This window comes from Diachasma alloeum, unplaced genomic scaffold, assembly GCF_001412515.2.
Source record: "Diachasma alloeum isolate Michigan unplaced genomic scaffold, Dall2.0 Dall_scaffold_00213, whole genome shotgun sequence".
Taxonomy (NCBI): domain Eukaryota; kingdom Metazoa; phylum Arthropoda; class Insecta; order Hymenoptera; family Braconidae; genus Diachasma; species Diachasma alloeum.
The window spans coordinates 1,096,377-1,121,127 of NW_021680378.1; the positions used below are offsets into that span (position 1 = coordinate 1,096,377).

The 24,751-nt window shown below is 36.4% G+C and overlaps 4 protein-coding genes across 5 annotated transcripts in view; 2 read left to right on the forward strand and 2 right to left on the reverse strand.

Moving 5' to 3' along the window:
* Window positions 1-5,627, forward strand: part of LOC107037081 (talin-2) — a 43,504-nt gene extending 37,877 nt beyond the window's left edge. The window contains exons 9-11 of the mRNA XM_015255412.2: window positions 795-1,433; window positions 2,365-3,451; window positions 3,536-5,627. Coding sequence (XP_015110898.1) covers window positions 795-1,433; window positions 2,365-3,451; window positions 3,536-4,020 — 2,211 coding nt within the window. The 3' untranslated portion in view covers window positions 4,021-5,627. The remainder of the gene's footprint in view (window positions 1-794; window positions 1,434-2,364; window positions 3,452-3,535) is intronic.
* On the reverse strand, window positions 5,258-10,775 carry LOC107037082 (spermidine synthase). 2 transcript variants are annotated; one of them, XM_015255413.2, is made up of 6 exons: window positions 10,696-10,775; window positions 9,888-10,018; window positions 8,841-8,961; window positions 7,524-7,770; window positions 6,650-6,879; window positions 5,258-6,005 (listed from the first exon to the last, which is right to left on the reverse strand). In XM_015255413.2, exons 2-6 carry the CDS (start codon window positions 10,016-10,018, stop codon window positions 5,832-5,834), a joined length of 903 nt encoding a protein of 300 aa, XP_015110899.1. In that variant the 5' UTR covers window positions 10,696-10,775; the 3' UTR covers window positions 5,258-5,831. The 2 variants fall into 2 exon arrangements, with proteins under 2 accessions (XP_015110899.1, XP_015110900.1); XM_015255414.2 differs by having other exon boundaries at window positions 9,888-10,031; window positions 10,696-10,737.
* A 1,656-nt stretch (window positions 10,776-12,431) lies between these two features.
* LOC107037124 (serine/arginine repetitive matrix protein 1) lies at window positions 12,432-18,200 on the forward strand. Its single transcript, XM_015255506.1, has 4 exons — window positions 12,432-12,699; window positions 14,786-14,908; window positions 15,312-15,504; window positions 15,748-18,200. The coding sequence occupies exons 1-4, from the start codon at window positions 12,627-12,629 to the stop codon at window positions 18,092-18,094; spliced, it is 2,736 nt and encodes a 911-aa protein (XP_015110992.1). The 5' UTR covers window positions 12,432-12,626; the 3' UTR covers window positions 18,095-18,200.
* Window positions 18,137-22,083, reverse strand: LOC107037125 (translational activator of cytochrome c oxidase 1). The gene is made up of 3 exons (XM_015255507.2): window positions 21,682-22,083; window positions 20,187-20,590; window positions 18,137-18,523 (listed from the first exon to the last, which is right to left on the reverse strand). The coding sequence occupies exons 1-3, from the start codon at window positions 21,866-21,868 to the stop codon at window positions 18,287-18,289; spliced, it is 828 nt and encodes a 275-aa protein (XP_015110993.1). The 5' UTR covers window positions 21,869-22,083; the 3' UTR covers window positions 18,137-18,286.
* Between the last annotated feature and the right edge of the window lie 2,668 nt (window positions 22,084-24,751).

Below are 24,751 nucleotides of genomic sequence, written 5' to 3' on the forward strand. Positions count from 1 at the left end.
GAGTCTGAGTGGATAGTGTCAGATCAGGAGGAGGAACTCATGAGACTTCTGTCGTCCTCAGACACCAATCAACCTACCGAAAGAACGTCCGATCTTCTGCTACTCATGTAGCATTTTTTTCACTAATTCAATCACTATCCAACCCTATTATGTTTGGATTTATTAAGAGAAGGCCTATATCTGTTGAGTGACAAGTCAAAATAAGGGGATCCAATCTTCGGGTTTTTTCATTCGTTTCAATTTTGCATTTATCCCCTCTCCTTTTGCTCAACATCAACAATTTTTCCTACCCACCGTAGCTTTTTACAAACATTCATTCTCACCATTTGTAATCTTATAATAAACTCAAGAAAATTCATTAAACTTCAAGTTTAATCCCATCCCTCCTAACCTCAGAAATCAAAAGTAATTTTAAAAAATCATCAAATTTAATGTAGGTACGTACATTTCAAGGAAAAAAAAGAATTTGTGTTGTGGTAACAAGAAGTATCTGCCTAACCCATCTAAACCTCCCAGAAGAACCTTTTCTTAACAATTTGGGACCGCCGAATAACAAGACGCCATCTATGAAAGGCGTACCATCCCCTCATCAACGATTGTCCATTAACACATGAAATACAAAATAGGCACACTCCCTTTTATGTTCAACGCCTTCTTAACCTCCACTGACCCCCGCTCCCCAGCTTATGAATTATTTTCAGGGTTTAAAAGGCAGTAACCCTCCACTAACAGCATCTCGACGATCTCCCTCCACAACCTCAAACCCCTAACGAAGCGCCACCTTTTGCCCCCAGGTGATGGTGACGAACGTGACGTCCCTGCTGAAGACGGTGAAGGCAGTGGAGGATGAACACACACGAGGTACAAGAGCTCTGGAGTCGACTATCGAAGCAATCGGTCAGGAAATCCGAGCGTCAAACACCCCAGATTATCAGAGGGGTGCAGTGACCCCGGAGGATCTCGTCAGATGCACGAAGAGCATTACCACAGCGACGGCCAAGGCAGTGGCTGCTGGAAACAGCTGCAAGCAGGACGACATTATCGCGGCTGCCAACATGGGACGGAAAGCCATCAGCGATATGCTGTCGATCTGCAAAGCAGCTGCCCATCACTGCGCGGAGACAAGGGATCTGCGAGAGAGGACCCTTCAAGCTGGTCATGACGTGGCTCTTAATTATCGCGAACTCCTCCAGGCAATCCTCATGATCTCGTCAAAGTCTGGAGACGCCAAGCACACGCTGCCCCAGATCTCGAGGAAGATTGCTACGAGTGTCACTGAACTTGTGGCTGTGGCCGAGTTGCTGAAGGGAACTGACTGGGTCGATCCTGATGATCCTACTGTAATTGCTGAGAATGAACTGTTGGGTGCCGCTGCCAGTATCGATGCCGCAGCCAAGAAGTTGGCGAGTTTGAGACCTAGGAGGAGCATTCAGGTGAGATATCTCATTATTTGTTCAAATTTTACCCAGTTGCACCATCTTCATTCATGATTTTCAGTACAATGATGTCAAGCAAGTATTTGGTAGAAATACTAAACTTGTGGATATGGATACAGACAGTCTTTTGTATGAGTTCAAAGCACCTGATATTTATGAATGTATGAAACTTGACATTTCAAAATGCGATACATCAGATTATCTTGAAGATAATGGCCATGGATTAACGCATGTTAATACGAAAATTTAGGACTTATGAAGGATGAGTATAATGGAAATATAATGATTGAGTTCATTAGTTTGAGAGTAGAAGATAGTTTTGCAAAGGTCAAGACGTATTATCATTTATCCAAATTTTAATGATATTGAAGCCTCATTATCCACACCAAATTCCACATTGGCACTATCTTCATTCAGGATTTTCAGTAAAATGATGTCAAGCAAGTATTTGGTAGAAATAGTAAACTTGTGGATATGGATATAGTCTTTTGTATGAGTTCAAAGCACCTAATATTTATGAATGTATGAAACGTGATATTTTAAAATGCGATACATCAGATTATCTTGAAGATAATGGCCATGGATTAACGCATGTTAATACGAAAGTTTAGGACTTATGAAGGATGAGTGTAAAGGGAAACTAATGATTGAGTTCATTACTTTGCGAACAATATTAATATTCACAGGCAAAATGACCATTTGCTGCACTTTCGTAAGATATGTTTGATATTCTTGGTTGTGTTACTCAGAGATCGACCAGGAATCAAACATATTATCACGACGGGCAGCCATCACAACAACAACCAACAAAGGGGAATGCCATTAAATAACATACAGTCATCTAAAAATGACTATCTTCCTTCATGTAATTGACCTAGTCCTTCAAAACCTGTCCAAACTTTGATAGATCATCTCCTTCTGTCTTCAGGAAACATCCGAAGACATGAACTTCGACGAGATGATTCTGGAAGCCGCCAAGTCTATTGCGGCGGCGACATCAGCTCTCATAAAAGCGGCATCCGCAGCCCAACGAGAGCTGATCGCCACCGGCAAGGTCTCGCGAACCCCTCTGACCTCCTCGGACGATGGCCAATGGTCGGAGGGCCTCATCTCCGCGGCTCGTCTAGTCGCCGCAGCCACTCATAGTCTAGTGGAATCGGCCAATGCTCTGGTGCAAGGTGTCTCTTCCGAGGAGAAACTCATATCGAGCGCCAAACAGGTGGCTTCCAGCACCGCACAACTTCTCGTTGCCTGCAAGGTCAAAGCAGATCCAGACTCAGAGAGCACGAAACGCCTTCAGAATGCTGGCAACGCCGTCAAAAAAGCAACAGACAATCTTGTCCGCGCTGCGCAACAAGCCATCCAACAGGAGGAAGAAAGATCCCTAGTTCTCAACAAGAGAATGGTGGGGGGAATTGCGCAGGAGATCAACGCACGCTCTGAGGTTTTGAGAATTGAGAAGGAACTCGAGGAAGCTAGGGGAAGATTGACGGCTATCAGGCAGGCAAAGTACAAGAATCGTCCGGACTGTTCGGACACGGACTGCGACGCCGATCAGAGCGGCTACGAGAGTTACTCGTCAGGTTATATTGCAAGGAAGAGTCCCGATAATTTTGTGACATCTACACCACGAATGCCAGAGAAGAACATTGCCACTGGTGACAGGAGTGATCTTGTCAGTCCTGAGAAGGTCAACTCCACTCAAAGCACTCTCGAGCGGAGGATGAAGGGTTCTAGGGATGAGGGGCAGTACGGGTTGGTTGATAAGAGGCATCAGGTGCCAGGATTTGAGAGGGGTTATCAGGAGGGATTTGGGGATAATAATGGGCTGGGTCAGTACAGCTCGATCGAGAGGAAGATCAATCAGGAGTTTGAGGGACCTTTCCCCCCACCACCACCCCAGATTTCCAGCGGTAGGAGGGGCTTTGGGGCCCGGGAGGAGGGGGGATTTGGGGGGGAGAGATTCTCACAGCCAATGACGACTTTTAAGACGGAGGTGCAAAAGTTTGTGGGGGGCACAGGGGAGAGGAAGGATCTGGGAGGCTTGCCGGGCCTAGGGGAAAAATCGAATGTGGGGAGTTATGGGGGAGGGAGTCTAGGGAATTCACAGGGGTTGGGGGAAAAATCGAATGTGGGGATTTTTGGGGGAGGGTGTCTGGGGACTTCACAGGGGCTAGGGGAAAAATCGAATATAGTGACTTTTGGGGATAAAACGGGTCTGGGGAGCTTTGGGGGAAAATCAAATCTAGGAAATTTTGGGGACAATCAGAGTTACACGAATGTTGAGAGTAAAATTTTACCTGGGGGACGGGTGGAAACAATAACGACCAAGGTTTATTCGTCAATACCTGGGCAGACATCTTCGTCTAGTAATTTTGAGAGCACCCAGGAGCAGGAGTTTGTCACTAGTGGAAGTGATCTGACCACTTTTAAGGGGGGCGACAGTGGGAGGTTCTCCATGACAGAGCAGAAGAGTCAGAAGGAACATGTCACCCAAAAAGTCACTGAGAAAAAAACTGTCACCATGACTGTATCGAAACATCATGAGAGCAGAAATAAAATTTTGAGTTTTGAGCAGAAGTAGAAAATTCAAGGGGCAGGGGGGATGAGCGGAAGCGACTTAGGAATGGGAAAAAAATTCTGCGATTTCTGGGATTCCCAGGATTTTCTCGTGTACTGCCTTATTATTGTGTCCGAAAAATATGAATTAATGAAATTTGGGGGGAGGGAGACAGTTTTTTACGTTTCAAGGGGTATTGAGAAAGGAAGAAAAGTTTCTCAGGCTTTTTTTTCACGAATGGAAAATTGAGAAATACGATGACATGAAAAAACACAAAATTACATAACCTATAAATTTTTAGATGAGTATTAGATAAGTGTCCTTAGCTAGCCATCTCAAGTGCTTTCGATTTAGCCTTGTTAGGATTAAAACACAATTGCCTTTGTATGAACATCGTTCATATTCAATTGATAACCTTAAAAATTGAGGTATGAATTCAGTGAAAAACGTCCATACGTCGATAAAACAATCATTGTAACAAAAAATGATAATTTTTTTAGTCACTGCTTCCCGTAGTCTCGACAGAATAAAAGGATTTAGTTCTAGATGAATTTTTATTTTAATCAGTTCCCCATTTTTTTTTAGTTTAGAACAACTAATTATTATTTTCTTTCTCGTTTGTTAAATGTTAATTACGTTGACACACGCGAGACGATTAACAAGAGAAGCAACATATCATTTAATTTTATTAATTTTCCGGGAGTCAGTGACCGAAATGGCGCCACTCCCACTTTTTAATCGACTTATCTTTTTTTCTTTTAACTAATTAATTTTTTTTCTTTTCTACTTTTTTCGAGTCTGTTGCTACTCCCATTATCTACACCCGAATCTCGAGATAATTTCGAAATTTTCTGCTATAAAATTCAATTATTATTGTGAACAGGTGATTAATGAATACTAAAGTGCAATTATTAATTTTTTTAATGATATTTTAAGGGGATGAGAGTCAATTTTGATGCACAAAGTGGAGATTTTCGATGCCTTAATCAATTATTTCGAATTGAGTAATTACCAAAAAAATATAATGCTTTATTAATTAATTAACGATTCAACGACATGAACGAGTAATTTGTGATTTTTTGGGTAATTCGTGGATGAATTAAACAATTTGTCAATTAAGAAAATTGAAATGAAATTTGTTTCTCCATTCACCAATGGAAATAATGAATTATTCAATGGACGATGGGTCCTCGATGATTACAAGCAGATAATATATTATTATATATATGTATACAAAGCAATTAATGATAATTGTAATTAATTTAGAGGAATTTTATTTTATTTACAACAATTATAATCACCCAGATATTGTTTTCAATAATTTTAATCGATAATACTGATTTAGTAGGTATTTTATTCTGAGGAAGGAGATAATTTTTAACGTTTTTACATGGTAATTGAGACGAGCCAATGAAGCCTTATTAAAGTAAAAAAATTAATTGAGGAAAAAATAATTGTGGAACATTTTTATGAATTTTTATTTAGTACTTTGGAGTGTTATTTTTGATCATGATTTTTATTACAATTATTCAACTGTTTCGTGGTATTATGTGAATTCATGATTAAAATGTCGAGAGAAATATTTTAAGAAATGAGAAAAAAAAATAAAAATCCTTAACAAGTAATATAAATTGCTGTTTTATTTATTTAGTGTATTCTATGGGTAGAAAATATAATTTTCGGAGGGAGTGATTGTGCAGTTGACATGAGAAAAATATTTCTTTTCCCGAGTGAAATATTGAGAGTTCAATAATCACTTTTGAATTTTTCATTTCTTTTTTTTGTAACAAATTTCGTGTACAACAATTGAAATAAATTCACTCATTTGAAACTATTCATGAAATTTTTGCCGATTCCTCTGGAGTTTTGGAGGATGGTTTGAGGGCTTTTTCAACAAATCTGGGAAGAATGAATGCTCCACGGTGGATTCTATCGTTGTAATATCTCATCTTCATCTTATCGAGTTCCTCTTCAGTGAAGATTTTCACCGGCTCCGTGAAATTCGTTTTCTGCAACGAGCAGTCATCGTGCAGAAAGTATTCACAATTATTCGTATAAATCAGTGAATATTATTATTTATTTTTAGCGGAATTCATTATATTACTATATAGAAAGTATTGGTTGTAGAGGGACAATGAGAGAAAAGCAGGCGGATATCTCGATTTTTGTACAAGCCTAGAGTGATTACAAAGTTTTTTCCTCTTTTAAAAACAGAATGTAACGTTTTTGGTCAGCAATCTATTCCGCCATGCTTGACTTAGGATTATTTCCATCCTAAACTTGAATACCTTATATATTAATAAGAAAATATTTAAAAAATATATATATATATATATGTATGTAATTTTTTTTCATTTAAAAAATATAATAAAATAAATATAAAATATAAAATATGTAGTATATATATATATATATATTTTATTAGGAAAAAATTCAATATAAAAAATGCATAATTTTAATAAAATAGAAAAAAATATTATAGTACAAAAAAATTGTTTGTTTTACCTAGTTGTCTATGTTTTACCTATAGTGGCAGATGATATGAGTGTGAGACAGTTTGAGGGATGTGGTAATGGTGAAGAAAGAGGAGAATCATTATTGCAACATTAGTGGATAAATATCCTGAATAATTGAGAAATAAACTTTTACGTACGAGATCGAGACTTCCAAGGACAAACCCAATTTGTCCAGTGGGATAGGTAGGCACAGCTGCAATTCCATATGCGGTAACTGGATAAACTGTTCGACAGTGATTCAGGGTTTTGGTGACGTGATCCAGATTGGCCCATGCGGTACCGGCTTGACTGCAGATTATTCCGTTGGGTTTTAATGCTGCCTTCATCAGGGCGAAATAAGATTCTTGGAAAAGGCACTCAGCGGGACCTTCGATTAAACATAAATAGTGGAGAATTCTTGATGAATTTTTGTTCTAAAAAAATGATAAATTCTGAGGATTGAATACTTCTTTGCTGAAGTTGAAAGAATTTTTTCACTATAAAACAATAATTTTATTGATTTTTTGGGAGAGAAGAAACTGAAGAATTTCAAAAACACAATATTTTTTAGATAAAACTTTCTTCTAAAAAAAAATTAATTAACTCTAAGGATTGCATACTTCATTGCTGAAGTTGAAGAAATTTTTTCACTATTAAAGTATAATTTTATTGATTTTTTAGAAGAGGATAAAACTGAAGAATTTCAAAAAGACAATATTTTCGAGATAAAACTTTCTTGTGAAGAAAATTAATCAACTCTAAGGATTGAATACTTCATTGCTGAAGTTGAAAGAATTTTTTCACTATAAAACACTAATTTTATTGATTTTTGGGAAGAGGAGACAATGAAGAATTGCATAAAGACAATATTTTCGGATTTTTTGGAGTTGAAAAAATGTTTTTGTGATGATTTTCAAAACAAAATTTTGTTTTTTAAGATTTCAACCAAAATGTCGTTTTTTAAGATTTCTAAAAAAATTTTTTTCTCTCCATTCTTCTTTAAATAAAAAAATTCATCGGGATTATTTTTACCGATTGGATCACTGCTGTCGGTTATGATGACATCGAACTCCCCGCGATGTTGCTTCATGAATTCAAATCCATCCCCCACATTGACAGTGAGTTTGGGATCGTCTAGTCCAGCTGCCATGAAGGGAAGGTAGGTCCTCGCTACCGTCAGAACTGCGGGGTCAATCTCTACTTGAACGACCTTCTCCACCCCGGGGTGTTTCACTACTTCCCTGGCGACGCCACCATCGCCTCCCCCGACTATCAACACCTGTCGAAACATCGTAGACATGGAATTGAATAATTGAAATTGTTCAAACTTCCGAAAACTTTATTTTTTAAAGCGCGAAATGGATTTGTGGTAAAATTCTGAATATTAATCAATTTGTCACGATTCCGAACAAAGGATTTTCATGCTGGAAAATTAATTGTCTATGAATTATTTGATGCAAGCAGCGAAGAAGGTGTCTTATATAAAATGTCTGTGCCAATTCCCGGAATTCCATTCCCCCTACTGCCCTTAAGGTGTTTCGTGTGTTGATCACCGGGGGGTGAAACGGAGGGAGAGTCTTATTATTCTTGAGCCCTGATTCAATCGCTGAGCACGGAATTTTCCAATTTTCAAGTAATTATTTAAGTGTTCATTTGAACATTTTTTGAATATTGATTTTATTCATCAGATTGAATGATTTTTTTCTCATCACCTACCGGTGTCAAATAATTTTTATTGGATGTTATTCTAATTATTGAAATAATTTTAAAATGCGTCTCGAGTTGGTAAACCTGTCGAGTGTTTTCTCATTGGATTTTCATTCGAATCACGCGCCTGCGCGTGAGGGCGTAATTGCCCGAAACTCATAATTTTCCGAATCATTTGTTCAAATAACTTTCTGACGAAATCTGAAAAAAATCTGAAACTTATACGTATTCTCAAGAAAAATTTGATTTATCACAAACATCAAAATTTCATAATTTTTTTTTTCTTGAAACTAAAATCTGAAGAAAATGTGCAAGAATTCTTAATGATTGAGCATACTTAATTAATTAAGTATGCTCCATCTTAATTTCTCCCATGAATTTTCAAGCATTTTTTTTCATTATTTTGACTTTTCAACCGAAACATATATTATGCTATACATATATTAGCATATATTATACTATTATGTTATTTTTCATATATTATGTTTTTCTTAACGATGATGTTTATAATATGTCCAGAGTAGCCTTTGTAAATTTTTGTCATCTCATGTATTTTTCTTATAGTTCCGAATGGATTTTGTCCTGGAATCGTCTTCCACTAAAGAAAGAAAGAATATAAAGACTGTATTTTTTATGACTCACATTTTTCGGATTTGGATGACTGCAAAGTGGAAGGAATGATATCATCTCTTGATAGGAGAATTCATCGTGCTCTGTGCATTGAATTATTCCATCGAGAATTAGAGTTCTCCCATGTGCTTTTCTGGAAAAAAAAATCGATGAAATCTATGAAATTCACGCAGAAAAAAAATTCAATAGAAAACCTATCGATCTCGCTGGAAAATTCTATTGGAATTCTATAGAAATTTTAAGGGGTTCCTATGGGATTTTTATTAGATATTCGACAAGAAAAAGTCAATAGATGTCGAATTTCTCTTTGCATTTTCCTCTTGAGATTTTTTCTATACACGGAGAGAAATGTTCAGTAAAAATTGCGGAACTCACAATTCGCTCACCGATTACGAAATCGACTCAGAAAATTTAAGTGACGGTATTGGATTTTTCACAGGAAATTCAGGTAGAAATTACGGAACGCTCTGGAAAAATTCCGTGACAGTTCCGTAAAATTTCCTACAACCACATTTCGTTCCGGAATTAAGGAAAAGATACGCAATTTTTATTGAATATTTCTCTCTGTGTAAGAACCCAGAAAACAATTTTTGCCAGTACCATCTAAAATTTAACAGGACATCGGCAATTCGTCGACAAATTGTCGACATACAGTTTGCTGGGAAAGCTTGGGCATCAATTTTTTAAGTTTTTTGCACTCGGATTCTATAATATAAAACAAAACAAACTCCAGCGGAAAAAAACTTAGAAAATTCGTGCCCCATAATCTAGTAGAAAAAAATCTTGAGAGAAAAATTTCTACTAGGGTCCTCCGCAAATGCATGAAATCGAAAATTTGAAATCATTTGAAATCGCCTGAAATCGCGAAATCCAAAAAATCCCAGGCAATCACATGAAATCATGGAAATCTCCCTGAAATCCCGTGAAATCAACAATCACTGTGTCACCGGATTTTCAAATGAATGGCCCCTCGAAAAAATATTCTCGGAAAAAAGGAATAAATCGCGAGATTGGGGTTAAAAAAAATATTAGAATTGTGTAAAAAATAGTGGAACTCACGTATCAATCACCAAAATATCCTGATACGGTGATTTTTCCCGATGCAACACCTTGGTTACCTCCAGGGAAACCGCTATACCGGGCCACAGGTCATTAATCTCACTAAACCATCCCTCTTTGAGTGCATCCATTTAAAAAAATTATCTGCACGTGAAAATGCGATTTAACACAATAAAAATTCCACACGGCATTCCACACAATTATATTCATTTCAATCTTGGCCTAACTGCGACGTTTTAATTCCACTTTTCACTTCCACTCTCATTTTTTATGAAGCTAAAATAAATCTGAAGAAATTTCCTCATGCTTTTCCCGATTACTGCCAGCGTTGATGAGGAAATTACATTACTAACAAATACAGTTAATGCGCCTGGCGTTGCACACAACGATAAATACCGCTGCAACAATGATAAATAAATGCGCCTCAAACGGGTTTCGCTGAACGGCTCCCCCACCACTATTCCCCACGAACTTGAACCCACGTGTACGACAGACGTCGATGATACGGCTGATAACAGCTACTAGACCATTCCAAACATCGAGCAAAAAATCATGAAAATTTTTCAAAATGAATCGATTAAAATGAAATTATTGATTCGACTGGGTCGAGTTTTCCTGACAAATTTATTAAAAAATTAAATTGAAACTTTTCTCATAATTACGGTACAATAGAGAATCACTTTATTGGAAACCAAGCAATCAAGCTGAATTGCAAAACAAGGAAAATTTTTAAATTCTAAAAAAAATCGGCTAGTCTATTTTCGAAACTGAGCGAGGAAATTAGAAAATAAATGATTAAAAGCCTCACCAGTAGTCTTTTTTTTCAAACTGGAGCAAGCAAGTTCTTCCACTGAAGCAAGCAAAAATACCACTGATCTGCTTAAAGGGGCACCACGAGAACCCCCTCCAGCCATTATCGCCCCTCTCTTCCAAAAGTATTTGATAATGAAACGAACAAATACCTCGAGGGGCAGCGGATTGTTTGGAGTACATCTGGTGTATCCTTGACCTTTGGTCTAAATTTAGATGTTTCATTAGTAGAACAATTGGTTTTATTGTTAGTGGCAATCGAAAATAAATAATTTTCTATTCATTTTCATCTTCGTCAGAAGGTATTCATCCACTGAATCATCATCGTATTGTTGGGTTTTAAGTTTTTGGTGACCTTGAGGCAATGGGTACCTTCATGGTTTAGTGTATTTATCAGTAGTAACCTGATAAGACTGGAATTTATTTTCAGAATTTATCTTGAACATTAGTTTGAGGGAATATTTATGAACACCAATTGTGTCATATTGACGGAGAAATTCTATTTCAATTAACAAACTTTAGTGTCTCCTTCTGCAAAATAAGACAACTTTATTTTCGTAAATTCAATAAATTGTCTGCATGAAGTAATTTCACAAGTCAGCAATTTTATTATGGATCAGTGAATGAAGTGGAATGTTTTTCCCACATTTTCAACACAATTGAGAATACAAAATTATAAAGTGAATGGGAAATTCAGATATTGAACATTTTTCGTATTCAAAGCTGAAAGACAATTTTGAAGATCATTAAAGAGCTGATGTCGCGTTGTTATAATGAATTACCGAGATCTAAAAAATCGATCATGAGAAAAATATGAGAATGTGATGGGCTCTAATGAAAACTGAAGTCAGATATTCACCCCGTTGTGGATCAGGATCAGGCATTGATGCAGCCAAAGCATAGGAAACGCATCCGATGATGACAGCCATCACTAAAAACACAATGCTCACTTGATTCATGATCGATTCGACCCCAAATTTATCGCACTTCTAGAACTTTTCTGGTGAAGAACGTGGGGTTTACGGTTGAGCTTTCAAACGGCTTATGAATTTTGGTGGCTGGAGTCCGCCTTATATAGACCTATATAGATCCAAGATCTGACCGTTGATCGGGGTGAAAGTGAAAAATGTTTTTTTTCAACTTTCCTGTCGCCTCCGAGGGTTTCATTGGCATCTGAGTTGACATCACAGGTCTTTTGAGAATGTTTAGAATTATAAAACTATTTCCCGTGTGGTTCCTTACTAAATATGGGTTGTAACACTCCACAATCCGAGGCGCCACAATATAATAATGCCTGGAACATTCAAATCCTCTGTATATTTTTCATATTTAGCTCTTGATATTCGACTCTCTCTCATTTTTTATTGACTCACTCCTCATGTGCGAATGATGTTTAAAAGAAATCAGTAGCGAAGTGGTAAAACGGCATAAGTCAATGTTGACTATTGACCAGTTTTCAATTAATATCTCGGAATCTAAGGGAGATAGCAAAATTTTTGTTATAACCTTTTTTGTGGATCTCATTGAGTGCTACAAAAAAAGTAATTACGAAAATTGCGCTATCTCCCTTAGATTTGGAAATATTCCTCTAAAACTCAACTGGGAAATAGGTCGACTTAAACTTTACCACTTCGCTACTGAAATGAAATCGAAAATAGATTTTTGCGCGCTTTTTCAACAGTCAGCGCCACTCCGCCGGAACTAACGCCCCCCACTCTGCCCAGATATCTCCCGCGCTGTGCACAGCTGAGCACGTGTCGCACTCGCGTCGACATCGTCGCACATTCCCTCGGTCGTTTTTCGCGGTGAATACTCGTGATAAATTCACTCCAGTGGTGATAATTGATCCTAAATGTGAAATTGTCCGTCGGGGTTTTGTTGGGTGGATAAATATCACTGGGGAACCGGGAAATCGAGGAATTGGGGGTTATGGCGATGCTCGCGGAGCCCAAGAGGAAGCAGAAGTGGACGCTCAACCCGCGGGGAAAACAATGGAGCGAAGGTTTGTGGGCTTTCCTGTCATTTATCAGCTGCACCGGACGTTTTTGAGTCGTCGGTTACTGCTTTCCCTTTGAATCATCTGTTTCATGTTATAATCTTGAAATTTACGGATTCTATTCGTCATTGATTGCATTCCTCTTAGTTATTTAATGAGGGAAATGATTTTTGAAAGTTATAAATGAGTTTATTTTCATAATTATGGAGTCATTTATCGGTTTGGGTATCTATTCATTGAATATTATGTGAAAAACATCGAAAATGTTGAAGGTTCATTGTTGAATGCATGTTTGACCCATCATATTTGACTCTTGAAATTTCATTTGGATAACTCTCTCCTCCTCTATTTTTACTCAAAACGTTTCAATTCCTCTACATTTTTCCATTTATTTCGGGAAGTTCTGGATAATTCCATTATTAATTCTAGCTTCATGAGCGATAATTTTTACTCCGAATTAAATTAAGTTTTGCCTGTTCCATTTTTTTTTCTATACATTTCAACAAATTCGGTCAGAAAATGTTGGACATTGGGAATTCTGGTCATTAATTGCATTCGTTTTAGGTTATTTATTGAGGAAAATGATTATTAAAGATTATAAATCAGTTTATTTTCATAATTATGGAGTCGGTTCTCAGTTTGGTTATTTATTCATTGAATATTATGTGAAAAAAATCGATAATGTTGAACGTTCATTGTTGAATGCATGTTTGACCCGTTATATTTGACTCTTGAAATTTCATTTGGATAACTCTTCTATTGTTACTCAAAAAGTTTTAATTCCTCTACATTTTTCCATTTATTTCGGGAAGTTCTGGATAATTCCATTATTAATTCTAGCTTCATGAGCGATAATTTTTACTCCGAATTAAATTAAGTTTTGCCTGTTCCATTTTTTTTTCTATACATTTCAACAAATTCGGTCAGAAAATGTTGGACATTGAGAATTCTGGTCATTAATTGCATTCGTTTTAGGTTATTTATTGAGGAAAATGATTATTAAAGATTATAAATCAGTTTATTTTCATAATTATGGAGTCGGTTCTCAGTTTGGTTATTTATTCATTGAATATTATGTGAAAAACATCGAAAATGTTGAAGGTCTACTGTTGAATGCATGTTTGACCCACCATCATATTTGACTCTTAAAATTTCATTTGGATAACTCCTTTATTGTTACTCAAAAAGTTTCAATTCCTCTATATTTTGCAAATTATTCCGGGAATTTCTGGATAATTCCATTATTAATTGTAGCTTCATGAGCGATAATTTTTACTCCCAATTAAATTAAGTTTTGCCTGTTCCATTTTTTTTTCTATAGATTCCAACAAATTCGGTCAGAAAATATTGGACATTGGGAATTCTGGTCATTAATTGCATTCGTTTTAGATTATTTATTGATTAAAATGATTATTAAAGATTATAAATGAGTTTATTTTCATAATTATGGTGTCATTTATCGGTTTNTCATTGTTGAATCCATGTTTGACCCATCATATTTGACTCTTAAAATTTCATTTGGATAACTCCTTTATTGTTACTCAAAAAGTTTCAATTCCTCTATATTTTGCAATTTATTCCGGGAATTTCTGGATAATTCCATTATTAATTGTAGCTTCATGAGCGATAATTTTTACTCCCAATTAAATTAAGTTTTGCCTGTTCCATTTTTTTTTCTATAGATTCCAACAAATTCGGTCAGAAAATATTGGACATTGGGAATTCTGGTCATTAATTGCATTCGTTTTAGATTATTTATTGATTAAAATGATTATTAAAGATTATAAATGAGTTTATTTTCATAATTATGGTGTCATTTATCGGTTTGGGTATCTATTCATTGAATATTATGTGAAAAACATCGAAAATGTTGAAGGTCTATTGTTGAATGCATGTTTGACCCATCATATTTGACTCTTAAAATTTCATTTGGATAACTCCTTTATTGTTACTCAAAAAGTTTCAATTCCTCTATATTTTGCAATTTATTCCGGGAATTTCTGGATAATTCCATTATTAATTGTAGCTTCATGAGCGATAATTTTTACTGCCAATTAAATTAAATTTTGTCTGCTCCATTTGTTTTCTATAGATTCCAACAAATTCGGTCAGAAAATGCTGGAGAAGATGGGTTGGACGAGTGGGAAAGGCCTCGGGGCCAACGAGCAAGGCATGACCGAGCATGTGAGGGTTAAATTCAAGGACGATGCAGGTGGTGAGTATTTCAACACGTCAATTTCCATATTGAGTGCATCAAATTAAGTTTTCTTTTATCTTCATCGGTTTATTAATTTTGGGGCAGGTGAAGATAAAAAAATTGTTGCACATTTAGGGGTATTTTTATTGAAATTGAACGTGAACTCATAATTTTTGGCTCAATTCCATTAATTTAAGCCAGTAAACTTCGAATAATTTTTTTTTTACAGCAAATGAGGATCAATAATTGTTTATTCAATTTTAGAAGTAATTTGCTGACGCAAGATTAAATAGAAAATTACAAGAAATGTTTTCATTTATAAAAAATATCGTTAATTTAATCCAGAAATTAGTTTCAATCGTTGTTTTCATGAGTTTAATGATTATGTTGAACTTTTATTGAAGAAAGTGAATTTTTACAGGCTTTGGTTACTCTAAAGATGACCAGGACAAATACTGGACAGAGCACCAGGAGAATTTCAATGATCTCCTGCAGAAACTCCAAACAGGAGAGGAAAACTCCGACGAAAAAGCTCTTCCAGATATCAAAAAGTCCACTGATCTCAGTGGAAAGTCCTTGGAATTGAAGTCGAAACAGAGTCGGGCTCGAGTGCAGTACGTATACTCAATTAGTTCATGAGTCATTCATAAACTTTGACTTTTTTCAGATTTATAAATTCTCTCTTCAGAAGAATGAAAATTTAAGATAAAATTACCCCTTGATTATTTTTCTCTAAAGCTACTAATTATCAAGATGATTGTAAAATTGTAGTCTTAATTAGTAAATAATAATTAACTAGAGATGATTATTGCATAAGTATTTCATCACTAATCCTGGAATATAATTTTCCCTTTCAGTTACCAAAAATTCACTCGTGGAAAAGACGTCAACAAATACAGTACCAAAGACCTAGCAAATATATTCGGCAAGAAGGACCTCCAAGAGGCTCCTAAAGCTCCTGAGCCCCTAGATCCCTCATCCTCAGATCCTCCCGCTCCCATCGGTGCCCCAGACACCACCGCTGGTGTTCTGACCATCAAAGGAGGCAGCATGAGTGACTACTTCAAATCGAAATTCCCGAATTTCCAATTAACTCCTAAAAAAAACCCAAGAGACGAAGAGAAATCATCGGAAAGTGAGTCTGAAAGGTACGTAGGCTTTGGTTTCTCGTCTCCATCGATTGCCTCCATATTTTCCCTGGAAAAATCAAAATTAAATCAGGAAATTGTTGAAAATAAAACACCAAAGAAACGTAAATCTGAATTTTACGTTGAGACTCCAAATTCTTCATCGAATGTCGATGAAATTCACCAAAATTCTAAGAAACTGAAGCCTTCAGACGGTTTCGAGAGTCAGCAACTAGACTTTAATTCTCCAGGTCCAGAAAATTCTGGAAAAACTAAGAAAATTGAAAACAAAAACTCTTCTGAAACTCAAAATGATGTTCCAACAGAGGAATTATCCAGAACTGAAGATAGAAAGTCCAAAAAAAAAAAGAAAAAGGAAAAATATAATTTCGAAACTTCTGAAATCCATGGAAATTCAGAAAATTCCCTGGAAATTTCCTCTTCTTCCAAAAAATCGAAAAAAAAGAAGAACAAGGAGATTGATCCAGTGGAGTGCATTCCCCAGACCTCTCCGTCGATTCCTCCAGGGAATTCTCTAGAGCCCCCGAAGAAGCCCCCTAGAATCTTCCTTAAGACTCCAGGAATTCCCCTGGAGTCTCCAGATCCCTCCAGTCCCTCCAAGACCCCTAGAAAATCGAAAAAAAATCCAAAAAAGAACTCTGAAGTGGAAAAACCACCAGAGCCTCCAGAAAACCTCAAAAAATCCCTTTCCAATTATTCAGGACTGGAACTAGAGCCTCCAGCCGCTGCAATTCCCTCTGAGACTCCAAAAAAGTCGAAGAAATCGAAGACAAAAAATTCCGAAGATGAAAAAAATCCATCAGAACCCGAAGAAAAGCCTCACAACTTTGTTTTTGAGAATCCAGGGCTGGAGCTGGAGTCTCCAGTTTCTGAAACTCCAAAAAAATCAAAAAAGTCGAAGAAAAAAAAGTCAGAAGTCGAAAAAAATTCAGCCAAATCTGAAGGCGACCCTCAGAAATTCGTTTTTGAAAATCCAGGACTGGACCTGGAGTCTCCAGAGGTTGGAGAGGTCCCCCTGGAGGCTGTCAAGTCCCTGAAGGACCCGAGAAGAAAGAAAAATGATGAATTCAAAGGGTTTGTCAATCCTGCGTTGAATTTAGACTCAAAAGCCGATGAAAATTCCAGAATTTCCAATTGTTTTGAGGTCTCCAGAGATCCTGGAGCCTCCAGGGAAGGTTCTGAAGGGCCCCTGGCGGCCCTGAAGAAGCCCAAAAGGAAGAAAAATGACGAAATCGTTGGCTATTTCAACCCCTTTGTCACACCAGACACAGAAATCGATGAGAATTCCAGGATCTCCACGAATTTCGAGGTCTCCAGGGAGCCTGGAGTCTCCAATGACGCCCTGGACCTCTCCGACGAGTACTCCTGCAAGAAAAGAGTGACCTTCAACGACGAAATCGAATACAACACTGATTTATCGAAGAAGAAGAAGAAGATGAAGAGAAAATTGGATAAATTTGAGGTAGAAAACGATAAATTGAAGAGGAAAAAATCAAAGAGGGAGGGGGAAGGGCACAGAGAGGTTGTGGGTTATGTCAATCCTATTCTCCAGGATGAGGTCATCAGTGAGGAAGTTATTGAGAATGAGGAGAATGAGAGGAAGTGCCTGAAGAACGAGAGGAGGAGGAAGAGACGAATTTCTAATTTAGAGACTATTGAGGAAATTCCAGAGGAGGAGGGAAGGGGGGAGGGGGCGGCAGTGGTGGGTGATGGGAGGGAGGATTGTGAGACCCCGAGGAAGAAGAAGAAGAAGAGTAAAAATAGGGATGACGAGAATTTTGAGAATTTCAAGGAAAATTGTGAGGGACAAAGGGAGGAGAAGGGTTTGGATAAAAAATTAAAGGGGCAGGGACAGTTGGCGGGAGAGGGTGAAGGAGTGGGGGAGGGAAGGCAGGAGGTACTTCAGCAGAATAATTCTGGAGAATTTTGTGGTCCTGGGGGGGAGAGGGAGGACAGGTCCAAGAGAAAGTTCAAGTCGCTCTTTATGAAGAGTCCAGTTCTCCATTTTGAGGGGTCAAATATCAATGATATCAGGGGGTATGGGGTTGACATGTGATTTTGTAGGAATTTATTTTTACGTAATGATGACGAGTATTCATCGAGCAGGGAGGTGACGAAAATGTAATTAATATATTTCAATAAATTTTGATAATCTGGAGACATTTCCACACGTCTTCGTTGATCGACGGAATAATCAACCCTTTTTTTGTTATTAAATGATAAATATTTTTGTTGGAACTAGTTAACATTAACTTCGGGACTCTGCCTGCTGCTCCTCATCACTGAAGTCGATATTGTGATTGATGGATACTATTTCCTCGAATTGATTGAGCTTTTTGTACAAAAGGTCGATTTTCTTTGAATCGTCTGCACTTATTTTTGTGACGATATTCGGGGTGAATTCCTCGTCCATTGAATGGACTGTGTAGTTCAGGGACTGGAGTTTTGTGACGACTTTATGGAGAACTGATGGATGACAGTAGAACTGAAAAATATAAGATGATCAATTAATTTTCATGAGTTTTGTTTTGATGGTTTTGGATATTGCAGGTGAATTTTTGAGAGCCAAATGTCATGTGTCAAACATGAAAGACGAAAAATTGAATGTTAAATATCATTAAGCAGATATGGAGGGTCAGATTAACATTTGACTCTCGTGACTTCCAATATATGTTTCATGATATTTCACTATCAACATTTGACCCTTCGTATTCGCTTCATGGAATTAATTGTGATACCCCAAGGGCGTCGGCAGGCCAGCCTGGGCTGAATTTTGAGGTTTCATTAAAAAAACTAGGACAATTGTTCAGATAATTAGCGACTGTGCTATCTAAATTCCTGAAAACTCTGATGCGACAAATTCTTCAGAAATTTCCAACACTAGACCTGTGTGCGCGCTTATCTATTCGTTGTGAAAATGAAGAAATCGAATTTATTAAACTTCATATACTCATAGATGTTTTATAAATATTGATAATAACTTAAAAAGAATTAAGAGAATGAAGATGAAACATCAATGAATAATTTTTAATCTTCGATTAATTCTTTTTTTTTTAATTTTTAAAATAATCTGATTAAAATCTGTAATTGTTGAAAAATGACGGGAGGGTTATGAATTGATTTCCTAGAAAGCTGAAAAAATTTCTTGAATTCTTCGGAAAATTTCACAGTTTTCCAGATAACCGTAGATCTTCAAAGATTTTTCTCGAATTACTTGGGAAACCGAAGAATTTTCATGAATTTTGTAGAGTTTAGAATTTATGTCTGAAAATCTGAGAAGCAAGAGTTGATCATTTTTGCGTATGATAAATATGAACAAATAAAAATTTGGGAAGTGAAGAATAATTTGTGAGTTAAAAAAATATAGAAACACTGTTTTTTTTTCTCATGATCAACAATTAGGCAATTTAGATATGTTTTGATATAAAGATAAATTTCACACATGAAAAAATGAAAACTATGACGCAGAAAAAATTTTGGCATTTGAAGAATTTGAAAATACCGGGGATTACTTTCAGCGACTACTTCACGCGACTCACTGACCAATCAGAATTGAGGATTAGCGATCAGGCAGTTTCGAGATATTTCGATATAAAATAACTTCACGTATCTTTCATCTTTAGTAAATAACAAGATCTATGCGCGCGCTCTCGCGCGCGCTGATCTATTCATTTGTTGAAATGAAGAAATGGAATTCACTAAATTTCATTTTCTCATGAATACCTTATAAATATTGATAATGAATCAAAGAGAATTCGACTAATGATTGAAGTGAATAGCGAAATAGAGTAAAAGAATATATAAAGAATTTTTCATTTTCAATTAATTATCTTCAATTTTTTAAAATAATCGGTCTCCATAAAAGGACAGAATTTATTAATTTCACCGATGATGTATATACATGTGAAATATATATATTATATATATATGTGACGTGAAAAAAAAAATTTACCACTGAAGAATTTGAAATTATGTCACTGAAGAATTTGAAAATGCCGCGTGTTTTTTTTGTGAATGACTTCGTGTCACATATTGACCAATCAGAATTAAGGATTAGCGGTCAGGCAGTTTCGAGATATTTCGATATAAAACAACTTCACGTTTCTTTCATCTTTAGTAAATAGGATATAATAATAAATAGGAAATACCTTGTAAAATTTTCCATTATCCTCGAATTCCTCGACCTCTTCAGCGCCCACATCAATAGCATCATCAGTGGCGCCATCTAGATCCTTCTGAGCGTCGGTTACAATGACCCCCCGATGATTGAAGATATTTCGAAGTTTCGCGTCCCCCGCAAGGCAACTAGTCTTCTTGAATACTGAATTCAACAGCATCTTTACCGATGGTGGATTGTCAGACAAAATTTTCACGACGAAGATGGACCCACCGGGGCCTCTGAAGTCAACTAGCTCCGACTGTACTCTAGTCTTTGATGTTTCCGCTCTCTCGAGAACTCCCGCTATCGTCCCAGCCGGAATACACTTCTTCTTGGCGTCCTCTATTATTTGGGCTAGTTTCAGGTTCTCCAAGGGCTTGTGACTTCTTCCCTCTGGGCGATTTTGGAAATATGATTGTAGATTGTATCTCCGTATGAGTAATATATTCATCAAGTGGACTACACGCTAGTTATATCAAGGTACATTATTCAAGTGATGTTTCATATGTTTCTATTATGCGATAGAATGCGATCGCAGTCCAATCTTTGTATAAGATACCGCAGGGAGTAGAACAGGGCGATCGTGTCTCATTTTCATTAATTGTTATTTCAATGATAATGCGGGAAAAATTAATTATTTCAACAAAGTAGTTCACATTGAGAATTTAAGGTGTTTCGTGTGTAGATCACCGGGGGGTGAAACGGAAGGGGAGTCTTATTGTTCTCGAGCCCTGATTCAATCGCTGAGCACGAAAGTTTCCAATTTTCAAGTAACTATTTAAGTGTGTAAAATGCGTCTCGAGTTGGAAAACCTGTTGAGTGTTTTCTCTCTCTCAGTTCCATGGTCCAACCAATACCTTTCCCATGATGCTCACTGACATTCGAATCACGCTCCTGCGCGTGAGGCCGTAAGTGCCCCGAAACTCATAATTTTCCGAATCATTTGTTCAAATAACTTTCTTATGAAATCTGAAAAAAATCGGCACCTTATACGTGTTCTCAAGAAAGATTTGATTTATCACCCACTAGTTTTTCCTCGATAGTTCATTATGTTTTTGGGTGCCATGGAAATTCCCCTAATTGAGAGTGGGCTAACCACGGAGGTCATAGCTGGAGGGGTTACAAAAACATCCAAATTTTATTTATTTTTTCTTACAACTGAGATCTGAAGAAATTGTGCAAGAATTCTCAATGATGCAGCGCACACTTAGAAATTTCTCCCATGAATTTTCCAATTTTGTTTTCATTATTTTGACTTTTCAACCGAAACACCTTAAGTTCTATACCATAAATCCATATATTTTCAGCAATTTATGCAATATCTCAACTTCATTCCTACTCAATTCTGGCACCTTTGTCAAGTCTTGTACGGAAACTGGACTATAGTTTATTTTAATGTTAGGAAACAAGATGTTTTGCTGATTTTTTATTTTCGTTTTAAAAGTGAAATAAAATAAATGATCATATGAGTAATGATTATTTACCGGCAATAGCGACCTTCATTTTCTTCACATAAGACGAAATCAGAGTCGATTTTTCCGCATCCTTCTCCGCCTTGACATGTTTTATATTCTGCCATTTACTGTGTCCCGCAAATCTTTTCTCTTGGCGAAGAATATTTTTCGAGTAAACGGATGTATTTCGAATGCATAATTTCGCAAAACTGTACATGGTCCTAGTCTCTCTTATTTCTAACCTTCAATTCGTGAGGAAAGTCATGTAGTTTCGCTCGACATGGGCCACAATCTATTGAAATTTTTCTTTCATCCGACAATAAAATTTTTAATTCTTATTCAATAATATTTGCCGTATGAATACACATTTTTCGGGGAGAATTTTGAGTATTTTCCTTCGACGGGGCACTTTGTATTTCACTGGAGCGGACTGTGGCGCCACTGTTGGCTGATTTGATTATTAATGCAGAGATCTCTTTTATCGACATTTGATTTTGTGGGAATTCCCTTGATCATTCGATGCTAGAAGAGAAACTTGATGATGAAATAAAACCCTTCATTGTTTCCCGCTGCGAACGAAGAAATTGACTAATCCATCAGTTTATCATGACATTTTCGTTCTTATCACCTTTTTTTCAACATTTTTTCTCTCCGAAATTTTCCAAAAACTAGGAATAAATTGAGAGAGAAATGAATCGTTGAAAAATAAATTTAAAATGCCCAAAAAAAAATTATTCATCATTGATTATTTTTTACGTGAGCTCTAAATTCGATGAATGGGCGAAATTAATCCACAAATTCTTTCTTCAATTATTTTATTAATTATTATTTTGGCACTTCTAATTAAATTATTTCTTATTAATTTAGTTTCTATTTAATAATAGTTCATTTCAGATTTCAACCCTTAAAATTCAAATGATATTTATACTAATTTAAGCGTGAAAACAAAAAGAATCGTCGAAAGAGACGTGACTGTGACGTCGTAGTTTGAGAAAATGGTTTTTGAAAAGTAAAACGCGCGACTTATCACTTGAATTTTCCATCAACAATGATAACAAAAAACTAATTAATTTTAAAAATCCAATGAAACGAAGGAAAGTGCTCTCAAAGTCTAAAATTAATTTAACGCTACAACCTCTTCCTCAGAATGCATTCATTTTCCCCATGAACCGGGAGTCTCGTAAAACCGCGAACATGCGAAGGAATAATTGAATAATTAATTGAATAGGTGATTTCGTAATAATGGAATCGCTATTGAGTCTATGGTCCAATCGACTGAGCATTAAAAATATCGGTGAATTATTGGAAACGGAAATACGAGGGGATCGTTTAATCCAAAGGCACTTGAAATCCCCATCGGAGTTTACGAGAGTTCAACAGCCACTCAACTTCCGCCCTCTTTCATATTCTTTTGATAGTTTATCGATGTTTCAAATTGAGGAGAATTTTATAATCAATTTCGTGGAAAATCGCCTGATATTAAATTTTAGTTCTATTCAAAATGGCAATCCATGCTCTCGGAAATTTCACTGTGACCTACTTACTTTCCTGTCTATTCATTGGGGTCATTTTTCCATCTCTTTTCTTTCAATCCCCTATGTTTTTCAATTATTAAATAATTGAATTATAGAAAAACGTCAAATGGGGCTCAAATGAAAGCTTTGTTAGACAACAAGAGTACAGAGGCATTTCACTGGAGAAACAAGTAGGAAATTGCTCTTGCGCATCATTTCCTTCTATCATGTATACTTCTTTGTTTATTTCATTTTATTAAATTGAATAACATTTCTTTTCAACTAATTTTGTCAGATTTTTAACTTAATTGAATGTAATCATAATCATTATTCTTATGATCCCTTTCTTCTATACAACCGATTGTCTTTTTTACAGTTCTATCTCTGCCCTCAGCCGTTCGATAAAATGTTTATAGAAATAGTATTTTTCCGGCCTGTTGCGATGGGGTTTTTTACTCGTGTGGCGTTGGCCTCCGACCCGTAGGCGAGGAGTGGCCAACAACACGAATAAAAAAACCCCATCGCAACAGCCCAGGAACAATATTTTTCTGTAGTGATTTTCAAGTTTTCGAGTTTGGGAAGTATGTAATACCAATTCCCAGACGAGAAATCGTGAGCAGCAGTACAGAAAAATTTTATTTATGCATACTTGAATGAATTCGAAACATCACATTTGAAGAAACCATCAGAATAGTGTATTATGTTACAAGTGCGTAAAAAACACTTTTTCGCGCGCACGCGTAACACGTTCTATTTTTTGTGATACCTAAAGTGGTTGTTTTCGTGCACGAAGTGCGAAAAGTTCAAGGTCGTGCGTAAAGTGAATTTCGAGTGCGTAAAGCTTCACACTCGAAAGCGAAGCTTTACGCACTCAGAATTCACTTTACGCACAACCTCTGAATTTTACGCACGCCGTGCGTAAAACAAACCACTTTACGCACACTAAACGGTTTCGAAAAGTGAACTTTTCAGGCAGGTATCACAAAAAGCTCACTTTCAGGGAAATTCATGAAAAATTCGAAATTTTCAACAATCATCATAGAAATCAAATCAACCAATATAGCTATCGTAATCATCTTTTAACTTCGACTGAATGGCATTAAAAGAAACATTTTAAGCTATGATTGAATTCATTTGAAGCATTATATTCAAAGAGATTCCCGGAATTTTGATTTTCAAAAAGTACAAAATTTTTGCAAATTTTCAAATACATCAAAATCGTCTTCATCTTCGAACTCGGTCATAAGGACATACAAACAAATTTTTAAGCCATCATTCAATCAATTCAGAATATTTTTTTTAGTTATCATGGGACAACCGAATTTCGAAAAGATTCCATAATTTAAAAAACTAATCGATTAATTAAATTTTAGTTAATGGCGGTCGATAGGGCTCAACAATACCTACATTTGAGAAAAAAAAAAGATTCAATTTCCTCCATTTATTAACGATCGAACAAGTGAAGTAAAACTCACACGTACGGACGAGGTCTTAAATAATATTTTTCCGGCCTGTTGCGATAGGGTTTTTTACTCGTGTGGCGTTGGCCTCCGAGCCGTAGGCGAGGACTCGCGAACCACACGAGT